A 23,887-nucleotide genomic window follows, 5' to 3' on the forward strand; every position below is an offset into this window, starting at 1 on the left:
TATCGGTGTGTGACCCTTTCTTTGTTTTGGCCTTTTTGACCAACACATCATAACAAAATGGAGGCTCGTCCATAACACATTTTTTTAAATAATTTAAGGTTTCATAAAGTTCAATAGTATCACCCTGATCATAGTAAAAAAGCGTAATGTGTAACTTATTAATGTAAAAAAAACATACTGTAGTGGTCATGGCTACAGCAGATGAACATACTGAAAACAAGGAAACCAGAAAAGTGTGTTTCTTTCACGTCATTGTCAGTAAATATGTAGACTAAAGGCTATAGATACAAGCTGTAGAGAGATTCTCCTCCTCGAAATCACGACTGAAATATACCTGTATGATTTGCTTTCACAATGAAAGCGCAGCATTTTGTAGTAGTTTTATTGCTGGTATCTAATATAACATTATCTTCAGGTTTTCTGGATGTGTTCGTGGCTGCTGCATCTGTGGTTTACACATATTTTGAACGGGATGACTTGCTGCCTTTTGATTCAAAACGTGAGTAAACCTGCTAAATACATGTTCTGATGATACAGTTTATGTTTATGGTTCAAATGTCATTTTTTTTCCAAACATAGATTGTCGAATAACTTTCCAACAAGCACAACTACATTGTATCTTTAATTTTATAATTTGATTTAACTGTAAAAGGGATAACGATGTAGCTGCTAAAGGCTAAAATGCATATTACTTTTAGATTACTTTTGGCCTAAAATATATAGTCCATTCTTTGTTGTTAATATCATGACGTGTATTTAACATTGCCAGGGAATCGTGAATGAACTGCAGGGGTTTGTGAGTTGATGAAAAAGACGGTTTTGTGTGCGGCATTTTTCCAGTCCGCTCACTAACGCGATAAACTAATGTATTCATTTAATTTAAATTCATGAGTCTAGAGCAGTTCAACTGCATGCTGTTCTTCAGAAAAATTCTCCAAGTCCCGCAAATTCTTTGGTTTTCCAGCATCCTCTGCATATTTGGCCCCTGTCTGACAATGACTAATAATTTTGAGATCTAACTTTTTACTCTGAGGAAAAATGAAAGACTCATACACAACTATAAAAGGTGAAAACATTGTTCACTGATGCTCCAGAAGCAAAACACAATGCATTAAGAGTTGGGGGTGTACATTTTGAACAGGATGATAAGTAATTTTTTCTTGTTTTGTTTAAAGATAATATCTGTTCATTTAGTACTGCTCTTCAGAAGCTACATACATTTTTAATACTGATTTTCAGAAAGAAAAAAAAAGTAGTTTTCCTTGATCATCCAAATTCAAGTAGGTAACATCTGTGTCTCTTAATCTCTTAATAATTTGGGTCTCTTTAAATTGTGCTCAGTGTAAAAAAAAATATAGATCTGAAATCATACGTTTATTGCTGGAGAGGGTTTAGATGTGCAAAAGATGCTGGAAAACCTGAGAAATTGAAGGATTTGGAGAATCATTTAAATGGTTCAGGACAAAGGACTCATGGAACACTATCCCAAAACAAACATGAAACACTATATATTTTTATTTAATCAGCTATAATGCTGACTAGCAGACTAAATGTAATTAAATTACATTTAATTTAACTGAAATATCAATACCCCTATCATCCTCTGCCATGTCCTTTTTATTTATCATGTAGAAACTGTCAACGGTGGTTCAAAGGGTTCATATTTTCACAGTCCTTCAGATGATTGGATCTGGGAACAGAGGATCCTGTAAAAATATAATAAAACACTTTCTATAAATGCATTGTACAGTTTTAATTGTTTAAACACAAGTTAGAATAATGAAACATAACACATTAATACAAATGTAATGAAAACAGGCAGTTATTTTGTTAGCGGAACTATACAGCAATCCACAAGGTCACATATGTATGTATAACAGAAAGAATAACCATATTTGGCCTGCTGTCGTCTGGGAATGGATGTGAGAAAAGTGGTGATATATACTTCCTATGATGCTAATTGGTGGGATTGTCTGAAATGTTTCTTCTAAATTTTGTTAAAATAAACCATTAATAATTGGAAAAAAAGCTAGTTAAAGTGATTATTAACTGAATAAAAGATAACATTTATAAATAGAATGGTATTCAATAACTGTGTTCAAGTTACCCGATTGATGACTGTTTTTTAAACACCAGCAGTTTTCCAGAAGAATGGCAACACAGGGTTTCCCACACATTGATATATTTGTGGCAGGCGGCCACAATATCCAAACTGACCACCTCAAATAGATTTTTCTAAAAGGCTTTGACTTAATTGGATAAACATGAGTACTGCACATTTCAAAATCAAAACGGGGTTTATTATTATCACTGTATTTCAGAAGGAAACAGACTGTATTTAGAAAATGTTCAATTTCATTTTCATTTCATTTTGCATGCAAGGCAGTGTTTGTGAGCTCAGCACTGATTTGCAGCCGTTAAAGCACGCCCTGCTAGTAGAAAATGAATTTGCATATGTATATATGGGAATGTGGGAGTGCCAATGCAAATAGAGTGTTAGGCTGTTGGAAACCCTGCAACATTTGCTATCTGACCTAAAAACATTAAATATATATTTACACATTAAAACATATTAAAAAAAATCACCTCAAAATAAAACAAAATACATTGTAGATATATAAAAATTAAAACTCTGATCAGATGAGCAGAATGTGTCGATGGGGAATATGTTACCAACTAAAGCACGCTAGCTAAACTAACATTAATTAATAAACATGTATATTATACTAAAAGCTAACTTTTAAAAATGTAACTTTATGTAGCAGTTGCTTACTAAGTTACCAGTTGGCAGTTTATCAAGATATCTAGACTAATTTACATAACATAAACCCACTCAAATACATCCATTACAACACTTAACATTAAGCTTTGGTAAATAGCTTATTCAAAATGTTTCTCTAAATTCTTCCTTACGTAACTTTCTTCTGATATAAATCTCTCTGAAGGCTTTGACCGCGCACTGAATGAAGGCCGCTGAAGCGGGAACAAATGGCTCGAAACAACACCAGGCTAGAAATACAGTTCGAAATAAATAATACAACATTGAACAAATTTTAATGTTATGTTTTGAAAAATGGTTTTATGAATGTATAGGCGGCCTACTAATTGTCGTCTGATGTAAATCTCTCAGAAAATCATCGCGCGCAACTGCGAAGCACCGGAAGCGGGAATAAATGCCTCGACAGTGGCAGCTCCTGCCAGTTCTCTCAGGGGGGGCAAATGTTTGCATGATTAATGAGGATAGGTAACCCATTCAATTGATAAATTTACGGCTAGTTAAAGATGTAAAGTTAAGGTTACGCACAATGACTAAAGCACCTGGAATGTCAGTGCATGTATATTACTGCATTACCTCTTTTACCAAACTACAACAAGCCCCGATATACAGCACTACCGCGAATAGTGTGGATTTTATTTTATTAATCTCACTTAAATTTTGCGATTCTGTTCAAAGGCTCATTTTGATTCATTTAGTTCGGATTAATTTAAACTAGCCTACAGATTTAAAATGGCTGGATTAATTTTTAACTGATAAACACAATGAAAAAACATGACTCTGCTTGCTCTCTTAATTATGACATTAACCATGGTACCTAAAAATAAATAAATAAAAACATGATTATTGTACCAACCCTCTACGGACACCTTGGCATTTGAATCACCATTGGCTAGTACATTTTTAGTTTACTCGCCAGACCTCTCGTGGGGCGGGCTTAACAGTGATCTACTCTGATTGGATAGTGAGCTTTTGATAGACAGGTGCTCTCTGACCGGGAAGTACAGATGCCACTCAGTGGCGCACATATTAGAAAGCTCTCGCGGTGATTTGTATTACTTAAATAATATTTGACCTTCGATCAACTCTTGTCCTTCAAGGCAGCTTGAAGTAAGCTTGTGTTGCTGAATTACAATAATATCCGCAACAAACTGTAACATGACAAACTTGTATCGATGTTATTGGTTACTTCAGTAACACAAGCTTATGGTGCGTTCAAGTCCACCTGGAAGGTTCGTACGTACAAGGTGGTTAGTCGTGCTTACGACGTCATGTATGTTCAAGTCACTTTCGTCAGAGCAAGATGGCGGAGTACTTTCTCTTAATTAATAACACAAAAATACAGCAATGTTCTTAAACTCTTGTTCTAGAAAATGGAGAACAAAGAAATGTGCATTAGGTATACTTTGTTTTTCAATGTTTTAAATTAATTTATGAAGCCCTGCCAACTTTATTGTTAGAAGTTGAATTGTTATATTATAATGCCATCATATTATGCGTCGTCGATTAACTTACTGCGCGGTAAATAGAAAAGCCTGACAATATCACAGCTACCTTTAAGTATTGTATATTCCGCCATGTTAATCACTGAAACGCCCCCAACTCCTACAGATCGGGGCTTAAAGAAAATTATGAGCTCCCCACCAGTGGTATTTATGCTATTGTGGTGGCTTTCATGTGCATTCAACTCATGAATACTATCTTTACGAGATGACTTGAACGCACCATTACTTCAAGCTGCCTAGAAGTACAAGCAGAGGAGGAAGACGATGCCGCTCCGTGTCTCCTGAGAGCTCATTTTTACAGACTGAGATGATAGAAGGTCAAATATTATTTACATATTTAGTAATACATGGCACGACGTATTGCATACAAATCACAATACACTTTTTTTTTTTTTTTTTACCCTTTAACTGCCGCTCGACCAAATGGTTGAGCACATTTTGAGTCACTATATTTTATTGAGAGGAGTACCTAACTTAATTCAAGCTGATTGAGCCATCTCTACCATCTGGTAGAGGTATGTTAAGCCAAAAAAAATCAACAGCATTTGTCACAACACTTCTTCTTTGATGGATGTCAGAGAGAAAGAAATCACTCCTGCCATGTAAACTGTTTTTGGTGAAATTTTGCAAGGTAAGCATATTTTTTTAACATATTACACTGTAAGAGCCCTAACTTTACAAAATTATTTTACTTTGTGCCATGAAAAAACTTTAGTATGTTTTCAATAATTTTTCAAAAACGTGCTCAACCAAATGGTTGATTTGTCACTTTATGGTAAACGTAGAAAAGCTAAGCTAATGTTTTAAAAATTATGGGACGTGTTGGAAAAAAAATACATTGAGTGTGGTAACTAATGACATAAGGAGATAAGAAATTCAAACAAAAAATGCTTTTTTCTTGGTGGGGCAGTTAAAGGGTTAATGCAGAGAACAAAAAGAGAACCAAAACATACAAAAGTATAAACATACATCACATAATATCAACCACATAATAATAATAAATAATAATAAAATAAAAAAGGGGAGAAAACAGGGCCAAAATCTCAACAAAATTCAAATAGTTTTCCATTTCTTTTAGGAAAACAGAGAAGACAGGTTTACAGTGGAGAATTTGCATTTGTGAATGTGAAATTTGTTTAGGAAAAATTTACATTTGTGGGGTCAGAGTCATAATACCCAAATATAATGTTTTTCATATGTACTGAGACGCCTGGCAAAATCTTACACAAACACACCAATATCATCCCAAAGTTTCTGAGTGTAGTGACATGACCAAAATAAGTGTAGTTTCTTCAGAACTCGAACAAAAAGAACATGTATAATCAATGTCAGATTTAAATCTTTGCATAAACTTCTTTACAGGGTAGAACCTGTGTATGAGCTTAAAGAAATGTATTTCACTTTGTCTGTAAAAATTTTTTTTTGATTTAATCACCACAAGAGCTTTCCAATATGCACGCCGCTGAGTGACGTCTGTACTTCCCGGTCAGAGAGCACCTGTCCATCAAAAGCTCACTATCCCATCAGAGTAGATCACTGTTAAGCCCTCCCACACAAGAGGTTTGTGTCAAAACACCAAATTAAACATTTGACCCATAAGCGAAATCTGTGGCAATGCATTCAGAATCCACGATTAATGAAAACAAATTTTTGAAAAACATTCAAAAAGAATGAATCATATTTGAAGAACCTGCTATTTTTTTCATTTTCATTGTGTTTTTCTTTTTTTGTAATGGCATGTTTTTGATAGTTTCTGAAAAAGTTACGCTCAGTTTTATAAAGTTACATTCATTTTTATTGAACCAAATTTAATTCCATACAGGTACGCTATGCATCCATTGAGATGAACTGAGAAATATCACAGATTGCTTGACAGAGAGAGAAACTCTTAAGCGCTCATATATGTTCATGAATACTTCTTATTGGCCTCAAACTCACATACTGGCGAGTAAAATCGGAGAATTTATTAGCTATTGGCTAATATTAGAAATCATTTATTCACCCATGTTGAAGGTTTAGTCACATATGCGAGTGTTTTACTTGCTATGTAGAGGTTTGTGTACTGACCATGGTAACTATAAATTAACCATTGTACACTAACCATAGTTTTACGTTGGAGCCTATTTGTAGTAAAACTGCCATTATACAAATGGCAGTCAAACTGCCAAAAACATAGCTTACAAAGTTTTACTATTATAAAACCATGGTTAAGTTTTTATGAGGGATGGTATACTGGAAATATCTGAACACGTCTAGTGTGTGCAATCAGAAATATCCTGTATCCAGAAATCTCTCTGCATCTCAAATGTATGGTCGTGTACGGGACTCAGCACACTTGCCGCAGAAATTTTCAAACACGGGTCGTACACCTTAAGTTTCAATGAAATTTCCCACGCAGTGTTAATTGGGGCAAATTAAATTAAAAAATATACTACCATTGTGTAAATTATATATGTAAATTATATATATCTTAATATAATCTATAAATGAATGTAATCTGATTATGATCATTTTTAAATGTAATATAAACTGATTACAAGTACTCCGTTTTTGGAATCTGATTACGTAATCCAGATTAATCCAGATCCAAATAGTTTTACATACAGGTGCTGGTCATATAATTAGAATATCATCAAAAAGTTGATTTATTTCTCTAATTCCATTCAAAAAGTGAAACTTGTATATTATTTTCATTCATTACACACAGACTGATATATTTCAATTGTTTATTTCTTTTAATTTTGAAGATTATAACTGACAACTAAAAGTCCCAAAGTCAGTATCTCAGAAAATTAGAATATTACTCAAGACAGATTAGAATATTACTCAAGAATTACTGCAGCAATGCAGCATGGCATGGAGTCAATCAGTCTGCGGCACTGCTCAGGTTTTATGAAACTTCCTGGTATATGACTGTGTTGACCTTGGATCTCGGAAAACACAGTGGACCAACACCAGCAGATGACATGGCACCCCAACAATCACTGACTGTAGAAACTTTACCCAGGACCTCAAGCAACGTGGATTGCGTGCCTCTCCTATCTTCCTCCAGACTCTGGGACCCTGATTTCCAAAGGAAATGCAAAATTTACTTTAATCAGAGAACATAACTTTGTACCACTCAGCAGCAGTCCAGTCCTTTTTGAAGCGAGATGCTTCTGAGGCTGTCTGTTATTCAAGAGTGGATTGACACAGGAAATGCGACAGCTGAAACCCACGTCTGTGCGTAGTGATTCTTGAAGCACTGACTCCAGCAGCAGTCGACTCTTTGTGAATCTCCCCCACATTTTTTAATGGGTTTTGTTTCACCATCCTCTCCTGGGTGCAGTTATATCTTTTGCTTATGTACTTTTTTCTACCACATCTTTTCCTTCCCTTCGCCTCTCTATTAATGTGTTAGGACACAGAGCTCTGTGAACAGCCAGCCTCTTTTGCAATGACCTTTTGTGACTTGCCCTCCTTGTGCAAGGTGTCAATGGTCGTCTTGTGGACAACTGTCAAGTCAGAAGCTACCTCATGATTGTGTAGTCTACAGAACTAGACTGAGAGACCATTTAAAGGCTTTGCAGGTGTTTTGAGTTAATTAGCTGATTATAGTGTGGCACCAGGTCTCAATATTGAACCTTTTCACAATATAAACATTTTCTGAGACACTGAATTTGGGATTTTCCTTAGTTGTCAGTTATAATCATCATAATTAAGAGAAATAAACATTTGAAATATATAATTCTGTGTGTAATACATGTATATAATATACAAGTTTCACCTTTGAATAGAATTAGTGAAAAAAATAAAAATAAATGTATGATATTCTGATTATATGACCAGCACCTGTAAATACTCTTTTAAAGTAAAGTGTTTAACGGGATTAATGAAAAAAGGGAGAGGGATAGAACTTAAATGAAACATAATGAGACTTCATAATAATTCCTTCTCTTAATTACAGAAATTATTGTTAATTGTATTTGTATTGTGGTAAAAGTATCTGAATAAGATGGTTTAAATATTTCAGCCTTCTGCACTGCCTAAAACTTTGTCAACTTCACATATCTTCTCATCTTTCAGGTTTGGAGGCAGATTTAAGAGAAAACTTCTTTGGACAGCACATTGCATCCAATGTTATACAAAGAGCTGTGTCGTCATTTATGACTGACAGCAACCCAAATAAACCACTGGTCCTCTCTTTCCATGGGACTTCAGGAACTGGAAAAAATCATGCTTCCAAAATCATCGCAAGAAATGTGTATGAAAAAGGGGAAAACAGCAAGCATGTACACTTATTTATATCTGAGCATCATTTCCCACACACAAAAGATTTACGCTTGTACAGTGTAAGTAAATAAATGGTAGTGTTGTAGTCTTGGCCTAAGACTCTAGTAATCACATTTATTGCTTCTTTACCATGGTCTGGCTCTAGATTTAAGGTCTAAGATGGCCCACAGGACAGCAGGATAGTTGGGGATTTGGGTCATTACAGTTTCAGTAATTACAGTAATGATGCTGCTATTAAACTTACAGTATTTTCGCCCAGTAAAAATGGACCTGAGGGAGTGTTGCACATATAGAAGTCATTTCTTCAACTGGGTTTTGCATGTTCTGCACTTTCAGGCACCTCTAAAGCAGCAGATTCATGAAAGTGTATCACGTTTTCCCCGCTCCATGTTTATATTTGATGAAATGGAAAAAATGCAACCACAGCTGATCGATGCCATAAAACCTTTTCTAGACTACAATGCCCTGGTAGACGGAGTGTCATTCCACAAGGCAATCTTCATATTTCTCAGGTGATGCTCTCAAATCAGGGGTTTGTTATATGGATTTATTTAAATGTAGCTGTAGTCAACATATTAACTTAATAATATTCAAACACAGTGGTAATTAAATACACTTCATGCTCCCAAAAGATTGCCACAACTGATGATAAGCTTGTTTGTTTATAGTAATGCAGGTGGGAATGTGATTACTGAAGTGATGGATTTCTGGAGAGAAGGCATTATTCGGGAAAACTTATGGATGGACAGCAAGGAACTGGAGATTAAAATCACTGAAAACATCTTCAATGATAAGAAAGGTATGTAGACAATTGAAAGAGCATTGAAATAATTAACATTTATGTCAAAATAAACAAAAATTATATTTTAAAATGTATTTACGCTAAAACATTTTATTTACTTATATTTACTCATATATTATTTGCCCATTTAATATATACTTTCATAATATATTCTGTGCCTGATCAATATGTGTTTTTCAGGGTTTGGTTCCTAAATTATTATCTTTTATTTTGCTCAATGAATATGTGTTTACATTTACTCCATAAATAACTTTTATGTCTCTTCTACAGGTGGATTTTTGCACTCTAGTATCATAGATGAGCATCTGATTGATCATTATATTCCTTTCCTACCTCTGGAGCTGAAGCATGTACGTCAATGTGTCCTGGTTGAGATGGCCCATCTGAACATCACCCAAGACTTCGATCTGGCAGATCAAGTGGCCAGAGACATGCCTTACTTCCCTAAAGAAGAGAGAGTATTTGCTGTTAAAGGCTGCAAATCTGTCAGACAGAAGTTGTCGCTGTATATTGATTAATAGCAGCACATGTTGTCCTGTTAGACACACAGCTCAACAGCAATGACCTTACACTACTCTTTTGTTTTAACTTATTAATATTTCAGTCTTGATGGGTTACACTGATATCGGGAGTCTGGACTATTCTGCTTCTTGAGAAGTTAAGATTGTCTCAGTATGAAACATTTTAGTCTAGGCCTATGTGTACAGCCTAATTTTTGGGTCCACATTCTTTAGTCCTACCAGATTTTGGAAGTGGATCCAATTATATCATGCAATCATTAAACCAGTTCTACTGTATGGAAGTGAAATTTGAGGACCAGTATTACATTTTGAAAATTGGGAGAACACAATTGGAATTTGTAAAAAACATTCTAAGGGTAAACAGAGGCACTTCTAACAATGCTTGCAGGGCTGATGGGCTTATATCCCTTACACATTAAAATACAAAAAAAGAGCTGTTCAATTCTGGCATCTATCTGACACTGAATCTATTCAATATAAAGCCATTCTTGCCCAGTGTCTCATCTTCTAAATATACTCACGCTTAAACTAATGAATGAAACTCAAGCTGAGACTGACTCCAACCACAACCCCAACATTCAAAGAGAAATCGACAAAAATCTAAAGAAATTAAAATAAAAAAATCTATTTGACCTCCAAAACAAACTCCAGTGTTATATCGGGCCTAAACAGAAACACCAAATTGGCAAATCAATTATCAAATAAACAACAAAAACAAAAGAAAGATAAATTCTTGATGGCAGTCAAACTACCTGCAAAATATGTGTACACCATACACACCATATGAAGTGGTTAATCCATTGTATTCATTTTACACATTCCTCATTGCATATAATTGTAATTATTATAATTAATATTAAAGATACTGCCTGTTGTTGTTATATTTATTTTATTTATTTATTTTCTCTCATTTATTACATATTTATTTTCTCCTTTATTACCTTGGTGTAATTATATTCTGTATTTTACACATATTAAATGCTTTGGCAATGATATAATACAAATGCCATGCCAATAAACATTAATTAACGCACATGTTATGGTTTATGAACGCGTCAGTCGGATGGATGAATTTCTGTCACCGTTAGTAGTGGTATATTCATAATCCATTCATGTTTTGATGGTCTCCTCTCGTTTTGATGTCATTTTTGTGATAAAAGCATAAGCATAAGCTTAACAGACTAGGTAAGGATGTTTCACATTCGTCAGATACCTTGAATTAACTTTTATTTATATATATATATATATATATATATATATATATATATATATATATATATATATATGTGTGTGTGTGTGTGTGTGTGTGTTTCTAATTTTCTTTTCATTTTATTATTAATATATTTAATATTTCAGTTAAGGCAGCATTTTTACGTTTTTCTTTCAATATTAAGTTTTCAACTTCAAATACCAGAAAAAACATGAACAAAAACAACGAATATATTTTATTTGTTTATGTTTATTTGCTTTTCATTTATTTAAAAACATTAATGATTAAATATTTAATGTTTAGATTTATGTTTATTTAGTTATTTATCCTTCATATTTCATTATATTTATTTTCATTAGAAATTAATTCACTATAAGAATGTGTGCCTATAAAATGTATATTTAAATACAAATTGTACCAAATTTAGAAAATGTCTAAAAATAAGTTATTTCCATTAGTTAATTGCTACTTTATTGTGTTTGTAATACATTTTGAGCATATATAAAATGTTATATATACTTAAAAATATTTCAACTATATGTAGAAATATAGTGTTCATTATAGGCATGTCTAAATACAAATATTATAAATAATTAAAATTCTTGATTACATTTTTTAATATTTTTATTTTCAAAAATATATTAAATGTTATAAAATTATATTTAAAATAAAATATATACATTTAAATGTGTTTTATTAAATATTATATCTCTCAAATGTATGATACTATAGTATGTTACTATGTGTATAAAGTATAGCAATATACTACACAAACAACAAATCAAATGCCTGTTTTTATTATATAGAGTCTAGACCTATTATACAATGCAAACTGTCCCTTGCATTTCTGTGACACTCATGACAGTGTGTACAGTGTCACAGTATAAACACACCTTCACCAGCTAATAAAGCTCAGGCATACTAGAAACTTATATACTGCCGTGTAAATATGGTTATGTGTAATCTATTACTAAACTGTTTTATTGTCAAATGCAAAAGACAAGAACACATTATTTCAATACTATTCTAATTCTTTATTATTTTTGGCTTTACAGTGATTTCCAGCCTATATACAATGAAGTCAGCATGCATTCAAAAGTCACCCTGTTTGCTTTTAATGCACAGGCACAATCATTCATCTGAACATGTTCTTCCAAAGATTGTCATTGTGAACTTCTCCAAACATAATCACTTGCTCTATCTCTGAAATGACATACAAACCCCAATTACTTTTTCAGCCTCTCCAACCACCGGTAACACACACATTTCATAATGCAATCAGTTACCAAAAGTTAAAATCAAATTGGTATTGAATATCCTGTCAGAAAAGCATCAACTGTATAATTTATTCTGCATTTATTTGCCTCATTTTTAAGAAATATTCAGTAAACTGTGATATACTGTAAATATAAATATAATCACATTATGCATGAATATGTACTTGGTTTAAACTGTTATTCTAATGAGTCATTAACACCATAAAGTATTCTTAATGTATATATTGAAAAGTGCAAATGCCATACTATCAAAATGTCAGTGATAGATTAAAGTGCTTCCACAGTCTACTAAAAATAACTGGTACTGAGCTGTGCTTGTTTCTCCAGTAAACACTCACTCCCTCAGACACACACACACACACACACACTATGGCAGGGATTTCCACTGCTCATGTCCATACATGAGGAAGCTGAGCGCGGTGTGGAGATCCTCCAGGTCTATGTTGGCGAGGAAACATCTCTGGAGTTCAGCTTCCACGGAGCTACCGCCGGACCCTCGACCCTTCAGCAGCACCACAGCAGACTGACACAGCAGCCAGTCCGTCAGCTCATTCATTCTGGCCCCAGTCAGTCCGGCCAACACACGCTTGCCCCACAGACTGATGTGAAGCATGTTAGCAGCCACACGTGCACTGGGGCGCTGCAGATCATCAGGGACATCAGAAAATCAGTATCATTTTGATGACTGGTACAGATTTTGATAATGCTGTATCCAATAATACATGCAGAAATGATATTGTGTTTAAAAAAACACAACAATAAAAACAAAATAATAATAATAAATTATATTAACTATTAAAAAACTTAATGCAAATCAGTTTTGTGAAATAAATGGTCTTTTTTAAAATGGTCTTAATATTTCAATCTTGACAGTTGTAAAGCCCAATTATATATATATATATATATATATATATATATATATATATATATATATATATATATATATATATATATATATATATATATATATATATATATTTGATTGATATATACAGTTCTCCTCTGACTAGACGAAACCAGTAGTTCAATATATATCTTGACAGTGTTAAAATACAATCATATATATATATATATATATATATATATATATATATATATATATATATATATGATTGTATTTTAACACTGTCAAGATTAAAATATTAAGCTAAATGTATTTTATTCTTTTGCATTTTATGACCTAAATATTTTTGTTAAAAAAAAAGTTCTTATTTAAAATGAGAGTAAACATTTTTGTGCGATTTAGTCATGTTTTGTTAATGTTATAAAACATAAAAAAATAGACTATAAAACTTCAAGCCAACTTTAATGACATGAAACAAAACCAAATATTGTGAACACAACTGTTTTTGGCAGTATAGTTCTTGGTGTATATTATACCTTGCGAGTGTTTCTGCGTAGCAGCAGCTTCATTACTAGCTGTACAGCGTCAGGTACAGCAGCAGGAAGTGGAGGAAGCTGTTCTTCCTGATAAGTGCGTCCCTCCAGCCCCTGTGAGCTGTAGAAGGGGTTCGGCTGACTGAAGAGCTCATAGGCGATGGCTCCTACAGCCCAGACATCTGCTTTACTGTAATCTATCATCACCCCTGGACCTGGAACTGCTGTGGCCACCTAGATGATCAAGAACGCATAAATATCCTTCATTTGATAATATAAAATGTTCAGTATATGTCATTTTATTAGTCAGAAGGTAAGCAGCTCAGTTATTTAGCAATGTTCTAGGTCTAATACATGGTGTATGGACAGTATCTATGGATTGGAGTAATGATGCTGAAATCTTCAGCTTTGCATCCCAGGAATAAATTACATCGTAAATTAAGCTGCAATAAGTTTAAGTTGTAATAATATTTTGCTAATTACTGCTTTTACTGTATTTTAATCAAATAAATGCAGTCTTGGTGAGCATGGGTGACTTCTTTCAAAAATATAAAAACTTCTTGCTGTCCCAATGGTAGTGTACAGTACATGCATAAAAGTAGTAATATTTTTTAAAGTAGATATTTGAATTACTGGCCTGAAAAAAATCCTTCATATTGAACCCTGACACTTCAAGTTTTATTCCAGATGTTTCTCACCTCAGGTGCCATCAGACAGGTGTTTCCCCCTCTGTTAACCCACCGGCTGTCGAAGGGTAGTTTGAGGCCTAAATCTTCTGCCAGACAACAGCCGAAATCGGTGATCACCAGTCTGGGACACCCGGCTTTCAAATAAAAACACATCACAGCAATGTTACAATTAATGTGACTACACCAATTACCTAATGATGGCATAATGCTGCAAGTCAACACTGGCCTAAAATGTTGTTTTGCACTGTCTAGGGACCCCCTTACCTCTGTCAAATTCCAGGAGCACATTGTCTGATTTGAGGTCTCTGTGAGCAATGCCCTGTTTGCAGAGATGATCCACCCCTTCCAGCAGCTGCAGCAGCATGAGAGATGCCTGCATCCGGTTCGGCACACACACCTCCAGGTACTGCCGCAGGGTGCATGGGTAACTACAGCACAGACACATCAATCGTGACTTTAATTTAATTACATTCATGCATTTAGCAGACGCTTTTAGCCAAAGCATCTTACAGTGCATTAAGGCTAACATTTTTTACCTAACAGATATTAAAAAATAATAAATAAATAAACCACACGAGCACCATTGATGAAAATGAGTCTAAAGTCAAAAGCTTTTTTTGTTGTTGTTGTTGTGGCATGTAATAAATAAATATTTAACATATTCCAAATTAAACGAAAAATAATATTAAATTATTATAAAACACAAAATTATTATATATATTATATTATTATGTGCATTATAATAAAATATTATCATTTATTTATTTGTTATTTTCATAATAAATAAATCTAAAAAATACTTATTGTTTATAACAAAAACTTAATTTTTCATAATAAATAAATATTGTACTACATGATTTTATTCTATTTTATTTAATGTATTATTTTTTATAACAAACATCATATACTTATATTATTTATAAAATAAACAACATAATTGTTATCATTTACTATTATTTATTTGTATTACTCTTTTTTATTTTAGATATTTTTTATAACAAATACATTTTATAATAAATAAATAAAATATTTAATTATTTATTTTTATTCTTATTTTTATTTAATTTATTATTATTAAATATTTTTTAGAACACATATTACTTTAATAAAACTGTAAATAATTAAATATGTATTTTATTGTTATAATAGTGTTTTATAACAAATACATAATTATAATAAATAATAATTATTATTATTATATATTAAATAATAATTCATATATAAAATAATATATAGTGCTTTCATGATTCCTCACTTCTTAATGACCAGGAACATTGTGCGATTGCTTCCCAAACCCTGTGGATTGAGTCGGGCAGGTAGGACATCGGGGTACTCCTCCTGAGCTCCAGGCAGCAGCGGGACCTCAGCAGTGAAGGCCCGGTACACTGTGATCACGTTGGGATGAGCGCTCAGTCTTTTAGGCACCAATCCAAAGTGGCTGTAAAAATAGTAAAACCATTAGCAATGATTAAGTCTATTTCCAGGCCATGATGTAAAGCTAAAGTTTACATATGAACTCACCCATCCAAAGCAATCTCTCCTTGCTCTTTTGTTAGGGCCTGTGGACATGCAGGAACCAACTCCATGGACATCGAGCGAAGGATGGCGTCACTTGATGAATCAGCCTATTGAACGGTGTCAATTTTTTTTTTTTTAAAGCTGTGGATCTATTCTGGAATACCTTATTGTATAGGCATTCTACAGAAAACACAAAATAATTCCTTTATTCCAAAACAGAATAATACTAAAATGGTCTAAATTCTCACCCCAATGTTCCACATCATTTTGATAGCTAAAGGAAAGCTGGGCGTAGCAGGAAATCTAAGCGGTCCTGCTTTCTTATAGTCATCATCTGTTTCTTTCTGGTTCAGTTCCACCAGTGAATACTTCCCGTTCTCCACAGGGGCCCCGGACGGAGCCGCTGCCTCATACACTGCTGCATTGCAACCTTTCCCGATCTGTTTCCCAATCACATAGTCCTCCAACTTGTACCCTGATGTAAAGGGCTTCAGAGGGGTCTGGAACTTCTTCTTTCTGAACACAGTCTGCATTGAAAAAACATAGTGTTATTGCAGCAGACACTTTTTCATGAGTTTATTTATATAAATATGAATGGAGACATTGTATTCCTAAATAATAGCATGCACTTACTGAAAAATTATAAATGCATGCATCTTATAAGCTATAATTTGCACATATTTATAATACTCTCTGCATTCATTTGTATATGGGCTTTTCCGAAATTGACTAGGTCTAATGAAATTTAGATGTAATTAGTAATCTGATGCAATAGATAAGGCCAAAAATGACATGAAAAACATGAAATTATTACTACTGCACTGTTCCGTGATCAGACTAGGTTAACTAATAACCTGTTCCTTTCTTAATTATGTTTCAATGACATTTATGTGAGCATAATATTATAATATTAACTTTTATAAGTATTATATAACAAGTAAAGAATGCAACATTGTAATATTATATTAATATAACAAAGTTAAATTATAATAACAATAATTTGTATTACCGATCTGTTTGGATTAATTACGTTTTTTGTAAAGTTTTTAAAAGTCTTTTATGCTCACAAAGGCTGTATTTTTATGAAAAATCGGTAAAAGCAATAATATTTTCAAATATTATTACAAGAACAAATGTTTTGTATTTTAATTTTAATTAAAAAAAGGTAACTTATTCTTTATAGGTGACATATTTATATTTAAACTACTTTTACATTTAAGCATTTGGCAGACAATTACCAACGCAAATATAATTATTTTCATGCATCATTTGGTAATCAACTAACTTACGACCATGCTCTAACATTTAAGTTAAATGAATGTTCGGTTATTATTATGCTATATCATTATAATTAGATAACACAACAGTAGTCATGCTGTCTTTCACCTGTATCTCCTGACACAGAGCAGCGCTTGTCCTGTCCTCCTCCAGCTGCTGTTCAATTAGCCCCAAACCCACCCCAAAAGCCAGGAAAACAGCCCTGTTTCTGGGTGCACCACCTCCAGCCACTCTCCTGAAAGCCCCAGACTGGAGCTGCGCGGCCAGTCCGCTGAGAGAGAGGCGGAAGAAGCGGTACCGACCTGGTAGGAAGGTCTGCGGTTGGACGGTGCGTGTCGGTCGGGACACACGCAGCCGCTCACCGCGGAGCTTCGCAGCAACTCGGCCGGCTGGTTTAAAGAGCCCCAGCTGGACAAGCGACCTCCCCAGCTCCAACCCCCGACTGAGAGCATGTTTCACTGACATTTTGAGCCGAACGGAGAACTAAATTTCACTTTGTCTCTTCTTCCTTCTCACTTCTCGTAGTGTTTATGTAACGCTGATTGGTCCGTGAGACGTCACTTTTTGTTTACATCGTACAAAATAAAAGTCACAGGAAGCGTGTTTCACGAAAGATCGCACATCTTTTAAGATAAAAGTACAGATAAAAGATTCAAAGAAGTTAGTCAATTATTAAACACACAATAGTTCAGAATATGGTTATAGTTTATTCGTTTACATTCATATATTTTAATTGGCAAATAATACAACTATACATCCATTCAACACATTTTAAATCAGTTTATTCTGCTCATCTGGTTTGTAACGTGGTTTATAGCTTAATTTAGATTACAGTTTCGAATTGCCAACAGTGTTTTCTCTTGCCCCAAGGTCATCAGGGCCAAATGAGAAAGGCAGGAGCTCCTCCACTGTCATCAGTTTGTAAGATCCATCAGATTTTGACAGATAAACGTCCCACTGAGAGCCAAACTGCGAGACAGATGACAAACAGTCTTATAAATGACATCAGTGGACGCTGAATCATTATTTGTCTATTACTCACATTCTTTTGTAATTGTTCTTTGTTATAAGCAACACCTAACATCACACCTACTTTTACAGACATTTCTTTCCAAATGCACAGTTTGTCATTGTTGACTCATGTTTGGTTCTGACTGGTTACTTTTTCAGATATCAGATTTTAAATGCACATTTGTCTCTTTATAAATTATAGTAATAAAAGTTATTTTTTGAAGAACTGACCTCTCTCATGAACTGCCTGCAGGCTCCACATGGAGAAATAAAGCGGTCTTCAAGGTCACTGCACAAAATATAAGTTTATACCAGGACAACACTACTCACTTATACTTCAATCAATACATACCAGTAGCTATTGAAATACTGTACCTGGCAATTGCGATGGCTTTGAAGCTGGTATATCCCTCAGACACAGCTTTAGAGATAGCAGTCCTCTCAGCACACAGTCCAAGAGGGTAGCTTGCATTTTCTACATTACAACCTGTTAAGAAAACAGTCCTGTAGATTTTTACATAAATTCATGCCTCATATTGCCTGTTCTTTTTGGGATTCATGTATTATTGGTGATTCATTGGTACCATTAAAAAGTTTTGGGTATGTAAGATTTTCCTTTAAAGAAATTATTCAGCATTAATGATCGCATGATCCTTCATGAACATTCAGATTTGCCATCACAGGAATAAATGACATTTTAAAATATATTCAAATAGAAAACGTTGTTTTAAACTGAAAATATTATTTTAAATTGCAATATTTCACAAATGAACATGAAATGATCAAACTGAGGTACATAAGAGACTTCGTTCAAAAAACATTTTTAAAATCTTACTAAACTACTTTAGTTACTTACTCCTAAACTTTATATGTATGTACAGTATAGCGTTCAGATAAAAAAAAATAATACACATATTAACACTTAAATCATTAAAAATGTTGTGTCCTCTCACCTGTGAACACAGTTCCATTGCTTGTTAAAACAGCTGCTCCAACTCTGAACTTGCTGTAGGGACAGTATGCCCGTATTTTGGCTTCCTGAGACTTCTGAACAAGTGCTTCTGGGTAATATTGATTCATAATGCTGCTGACTGGAGACACAACCTGTTCTGACATCCAAGCACTAAATGTAAAAAGTTTTGTGTGTGACTGTTAAAGGAGGGAATTAGCGATGCAATGACTCTTTGACACTTATGAGTAATTTGGTGAAGCAATAGAAAAATTCCCATTTACTTAAAAATGTATTTAGATAACAAAGTGTAGGTGAATTTTCACGAACAGGACTCTGATATTCATTAGATAAAGCATCCTCAACACACATATATATAAATGTTGTTAAACATTCTCAGGTGTACTAGAAAACATTTAAAGGATTAGTCTACTTCCATAATAAAAATTTCCTGATATTTAATCACCCCCACGTCATCCAAGTTCATGCCTTTCTTTCTTCACTATAAGACACTTATTCCTCGGCTGGGATCGTACAGAGCCCTTTGAAGCTGCGCTGAAACCACAGTTTGGACCTTTAGCCCGCTGGCCATCACTGAAGTCCATTATATAGAGAAAAATCCGGTAACACTTTAGAATAAGGTTCCATTAGTTAATGTTAGTTAATGTATTAATTAACATGAACAAACAATGAATAATACATTTATTACTGTATTTATTCATTTTCGTTAATGTTAGTTAATGAAAATACAGTTATTCATTGTTAGTTCATGGTAATTCACAGTGCATTAACTAATGTTAACAAGCACAACCTTTGATTTAAATAATGCATTAGTAAATGTTGAAATTAACATGAACTAAGACTTATAAATGCTGTAGAAGGATTGTTCTTGCTTAGTTCATGTTAACGAAAGTAGTTAACTAACATTAACTAATGGAACCTTATTCTAAAGTGTTACCAAAAATCCTGCATTGTTTTCCTCAAAAACCTTAATTTCTTTTCGAATGAAGAAAGAAAGACTGAAGAAAGAAATATGAACATCTTTTGTATGACATGGAGGTAAGTAAATTTTTATTCTGGAAGTAAACTAATCGTTTAATTGAAGTTACTAAACAGAACGGTAAGTAACTAGATGGATGAGTAAAGATCGTCCTGTTTACTCAGTTCAGAATGAATGCAATAAAGAGGCAAGTATGAGCTTGTTTGAAATTTGTATTTAAAAAACAAAACCGTGATGGTTCCATCGATCTTATTAACAGCTAGATTTGTTCCAGGTCATTCTATCAAACAGCTTCATGAGATGCATCGTGGAAAGAATTTCATGTTAGCACAGTTTATATTTACCTTCAGGCATTCATGAAAAAGCCTTACGAAGAATACAGTGCCTTGCTAATTTATTTGTAGCCCTTAATTTTCTTTCACATTTTATGTTGCTGCCTTATGTTAAAGAGCCCCTATTATGGGTAATGAAAGGTTCATATTTTGGTTTAGGGAATCCCCAGTAAGAGGTTTACATGCATGCAAGGTCATCATTTTTTATATGCATTTATTTTTTTCCTTTTTTGCTCAATGAATTCCAAATGTTCAAACACTATATTCAGTAAGTTTTTTTTTCTTAAAAGACATTAATAATGTAATTCAGTTAGCATGCGTTTATTTAATCAAAAGTGACAGTATTAATAATTATCCAAAAGATTTATATATCAAATATATATATAGAAATGCTGTACTTTTGGAATAATTTTCTAAAGATTATTTTCATCAAATAATATTGAAAGAATTATCATACATAATATGAAGCAGTACAACTGTTTTCAACACTGATAATAGTCAGAAATGTTTCTTGAGCAAATCAGCATATTAGAATGATTTCTGAAGACTGGAGTAATGATGCTGAAAATTCACCATTGCATCACAGAAATAAATTACATTTTAAATGATGTTCAAATAGAAATTTTTATTATTTTAAATTGGAATAATATTTCACATTCTTACAGTTTTTACTGTATTTTTGATCGAATAAATGCAGCCTTGGTGAGGATAAGAAATCGTAATGACTTCAACATTTTTTAAATGTTTTTTTATTTATTTTACACATTCAAACACAAAAAGACACATTTCTTAGAGCATCCTCACCTGTGAACACAGTTCCATTGCTTGTTAAAACAGCTGCTCCAACTCTTAACTTGCTGTAGGGACAGTATGCCTGTTTTCTGGCTTCCTGAGACTTCTGAACAAGTGCTTCTGGGTAATATTGGTTCATAATGCTGCTGACAATACATGGTTTCAAGACACAAGCTGTGTGTGTGACTAAGGAGGAAATTAGGGATGCAATGACTCTTTGACACTTAGCATGGAGTAATCTGATGAAGCAATTTCCCATTTACTTTATAATTGACATAGATGACAAGCTGTGAAATTCCAAGAACAGGATTGTGCATTGCATCTTTCTTTCCTACAAAGAGGGTAGGCCTTCTATATAAATAAATAAATAAATTACTGTATTTGGTGTAACAGCCTCTTTGGTGCCATTCCATTTAGGTGTTTTATTTTCCTAATTTCTTACATTTGGATTGACAGGATTTGACTTACAACATGTCTACAATGCCACTACAGCTTGACACTTGAATCTGTTAAATCGCTTATATGAGGATATCAATCAATCAATCACCTTTATTTATATAGTGCTTTAAACAAAATACATTGCGTCAAAGCACTGAACAACATTCATTTGGAAAACAGTGTGTCAATAATGCAAAATGATAGTTAAAGGCAGATCATCATTGAATTCAGTGATGTCATCTCTGTTTAAATAGTGTCTGTGCATTTATTTGCAATCAAGTCAATGACATCGCTGTAGATGAAATGACCCCAACTAAGCAAGCCAGAGGCGACGGCGGCAAGGAACCGCAACTCCATCGGTGACAGAATGGAGAAAAAAACCTTGGGAGAAACCAGACTCAGTTGGGGGGCCAGTTCTCCTCTGATCAGACGAAACCAGTAGTTCAATTCCAGGCTGCAGCAAAGTCAGATTGTGCAGAAGAATCATCTGTTTCCTGTGGTCTTGTCCTGGTGGTCCTCTGAGACAAGGTCTTTACAGGGGATCTGTATCTGGGGCACTAGTTGTCCTGGTCTCCGCTGTCTTTCAGGGCAGTTAAGGTCCTTTCTAGGTGCTGATCCACCAACATGTCTGGATACGATCCGGGTGACCCTCTGATCTGGACACAGACTGGATCTCGTGGCCACGGTGACCTCGGAATAAGAGAGAAACAGACTAATATTAGCGTAGATGCCATTCTTCTAATGATGTAGCAAGTACATAGGGTGTTATCGGAAGTGTTTCCGGTTCCGGTTTACCTAATTAATGCAGCCTAAAAATCCTTTAATGGATTTGGATATTCAAAGCATATTAGTATGTTATGTGTATGCCAGGTTAAAGAGATGGGTCTTTAATCTAGATTTAAACTGCAAGAGTGTGTCTGCCTCCCGAACAATGTTAGGTAGGTTATTCCAGAGTTTAGGCGCCAAATAGGAAAAGGATCTGCCGCCCGCAGTTGATTTTGATATTCTAGGTATTATCAAATTGCCTGAGTTTTGAGAACGCAGCGGACGTAGAGGAGTATAATGTAAAAGGAGCTCATTCAAATACTGAGGTGCTAAACCATTCAGGGCTTTATAAGTAATAAGCAATATTTTAAAATCTATACGATGTTTGATAGGGAGCCAGTGCAGTGTGGACAGGACCGGGCTAATATGGTCATACTTCCTGGTTCTAGTAAGAACTCTTGCTGCTGCATTTTGGACTAGCTGTAGTTTGTTTACTAAGCGTGCAGAACAACCACCCAATAAAACATTACAATAATCTAACCTTGAAGTCATAAATGCATGGATTAACATTTCTGCATTTGACATTGAGAGCATAGGCCGTAATTTAGATATATTTTTGAGAAGGAAAAATGCAGTTTTACAAATGCTAGAAACGTGGCTTTCTAAGTAAAGATTGCGATCAAATAGCACACCTAGGTTCCTAACTGATGACGAAGAATTGACAGAGCAGACATCAAGTCTTAGACAGTGTTTCTAGGTTATTACAAGCAGAGTTTTTAGGTCCTATAATTAACACCATATGAAAGCAATAAAGAGGCAAGTAAGAGCTTGTTGTAAACTTTACAGTATGTATTTAAAAATATTCCATCAGTCAGCTAGATTTCTTCCAGGACATTATATCAAACTGCTTCATGAGATGCATCCTGGAATCATATTGAAAGAGTTTTCTATATGATCCAACGTTTAGAAAAACTAAATAGAATTCAGTTTTCTAAAGAAATTCATATTTTGGCACAGTTTATATCTACCTTCAAAACTAGCATTAATTTTCAAGCTTTTATGCAAAATCCTTATATGAAAAAAAAAAAAAAAAGAGGACAGCCTAAATCTCCCTGGGAAGGAAAACAGCATGTATTTGACAATTTTTTTATGTAATAGATTTTTTTTACATCACAAATAACATTATCCCTATAGAACGAAAACAGGATATTTCTACCTATTTTACATTATAACTTTTTCTGTTTTCCATTCTTTGAACTAACATAAAGAGGCTGAACATAAAGCCCTGAAAAGCTGTGCTATATCAGAGGATATCTAACATCTTCATGAATTGTCAGCAGTGTACCGCACCCTTATTTCCAGAATGCCTTATTCA

At 33.9% G+C, this 23,887-nt stretch overlaps 3 protein-coding genes across 3 annotated transcripts; 1 reads left to right on the forward strand and 2 right to left on the reverse strand.

Moving 5' to 3' along the window:
• The first annotated feature begins 283 nt into the window (after positions 1-283).
• On the forward strand, positions 284-10,748 carry LOC113071120 (torsin-1A-like). Its single transcript, XM_026244484.1, has 5 exons — positions 284-499; positions 8,347-8,612; positions 8,890-9,065; positions 9,222-9,352; positions 9,626-10,748. The coding sequence occupies exons 1-5, from the start codon at positions 355-357 to the stop codon at positions 9,871-9,873; spliced, it is 966 nt and encodes a 321-aa protein (XP_026100269.1). The 5' UTR covers positions 284-354; the 3' UTR covers positions 9,874-10,748.
• A 1,147-nt stretch (positions 10,749-11,895) lies between these two features.
• Positions 11,896-17,804, reverse strand: LOC113071119 (serine/threonine-protein kinase PINK1, mitochondrial). Its single transcript, XM_026244483.1, has 8 exons — positions 17,334-17,804; positions 16,196-16,474; positions 15,951-16,054; positions 15,685-15,867; positions 14,694-14,857; positions 14,439-14,563; positions 13,744-13,974; positions 11,896-13,003 (listed from the first exon to the last, which is right to left on the reverse strand). Exons 1-8 carry the CDS (start codon positions 17,688-17,690, stop codon positions 12,731-12,733), a joined length of 1,716 nt encoding a protein of 571 aa, XP_026100268.1. The 5' UTR covers positions 17,691-17,804; the 3' UTR covers positions 11,896-12,730.
• Positions 17,805-18,053: 249 nt separating this feature from the next.
• Positions 18,054-21,448, reverse strand: LOC113071115 (cytidine deaminase-like). The gene is made up of 4 exons (XM_026244477.1): positions 21,322-21,448; positions 18,612-18,723; positions 18,468-18,525; positions 18,054-18,194 (listed from the first exon to the last, which is right to left on the reverse strand). Exons 1-4 carry the CDS (start codon positions 21,446-21,448, stop codon positions 18,054-18,056), a joined length of 438 nt encoding a protein of 145 aa, XP_026100262.1.
• Positions 21,449-23,887: the final 2,439 nt, after the last annotated feature.

This window comes from Carassius auratus, unplaced genomic scaffold, assembly GCF_003368295.1.
Source record: "Carassius auratus strain Wakin unplaced genomic scaffold, ASM336829v1 scaf_tig00005992, whole genome shotgun sequence".
Taxonomy (NCBI): domain Eukaryota; kingdom Metazoa; phylum Chordata; class Actinopteri; order Cypriniformes; family Cyprinidae; genus Carassius; species Carassius auratus.

Bases quoted from the DNA above. Each gene is read 5' to 3' on its own strand.
- LOC113071119 (XM_026244483.1), bottom strand. From the start codon at position 17,690: ATGTCAGTGAAACATGCTCTCAGTCGGGGGTTGGAGCTGGGGAGGTCG. The intron at 16,055-16,195 runs GTGAGAATTTAG...ACCGTTCAATAG, and splicing joins AAATGATGTGGAACATTGGG to GCTGATTCATCAAGTGACGC. The intron at 14,858-15,684 runs GTGAGGAATCAT...TCTGTGCTGTAG, and splicing joins ATGTTCCTGGTCATTAAGAA to TTACCCATGCACCCTGCGGC.
- LOC113071120 (XM_026244484.1), top strand. From the start codon at position 355: ATGAAAGCGCAGCATTTTGTAGTAGTTTTATTGCTGGTATCTAATATA. The intron at 9,066-9,221 runs GTGATGCTCTCA...GTTTGTTTATAG, and splicing joins GCAATCTTCATATTTCTCAG to TAATGCAGGTGGGAATGTGA. The intron at 9,353-9,625 runs GTATGTAGACAA...TCTCTTCTACAG, and splicing joins CATCTTCAATGATAAGAAAG to GTGGATTTTTGCACTCTAGT.
- LOC113071115 (XM_026244477.1), bottom strand. From the start codon at position 21,448: ATGAACCAATATTACCCAGAAGCACTTGTTCAGAAGTCTCAGGAAGCC. The intron at 18,526-18,611 runs GTACAGTATTTC...TATTTTGTGCAG, and splicing joins AAAGCCATCGCAATTGCCAG to TGACCTTGAAGACCGCTTTA. The intron at 18,195-18,467 runs GTCAGTTCTTCA...TCTGTCTCGCAG, and splicing joins GCAGGCAGTTCATGAGAGAG to TTTGGCTCTCAGTGGGACGT.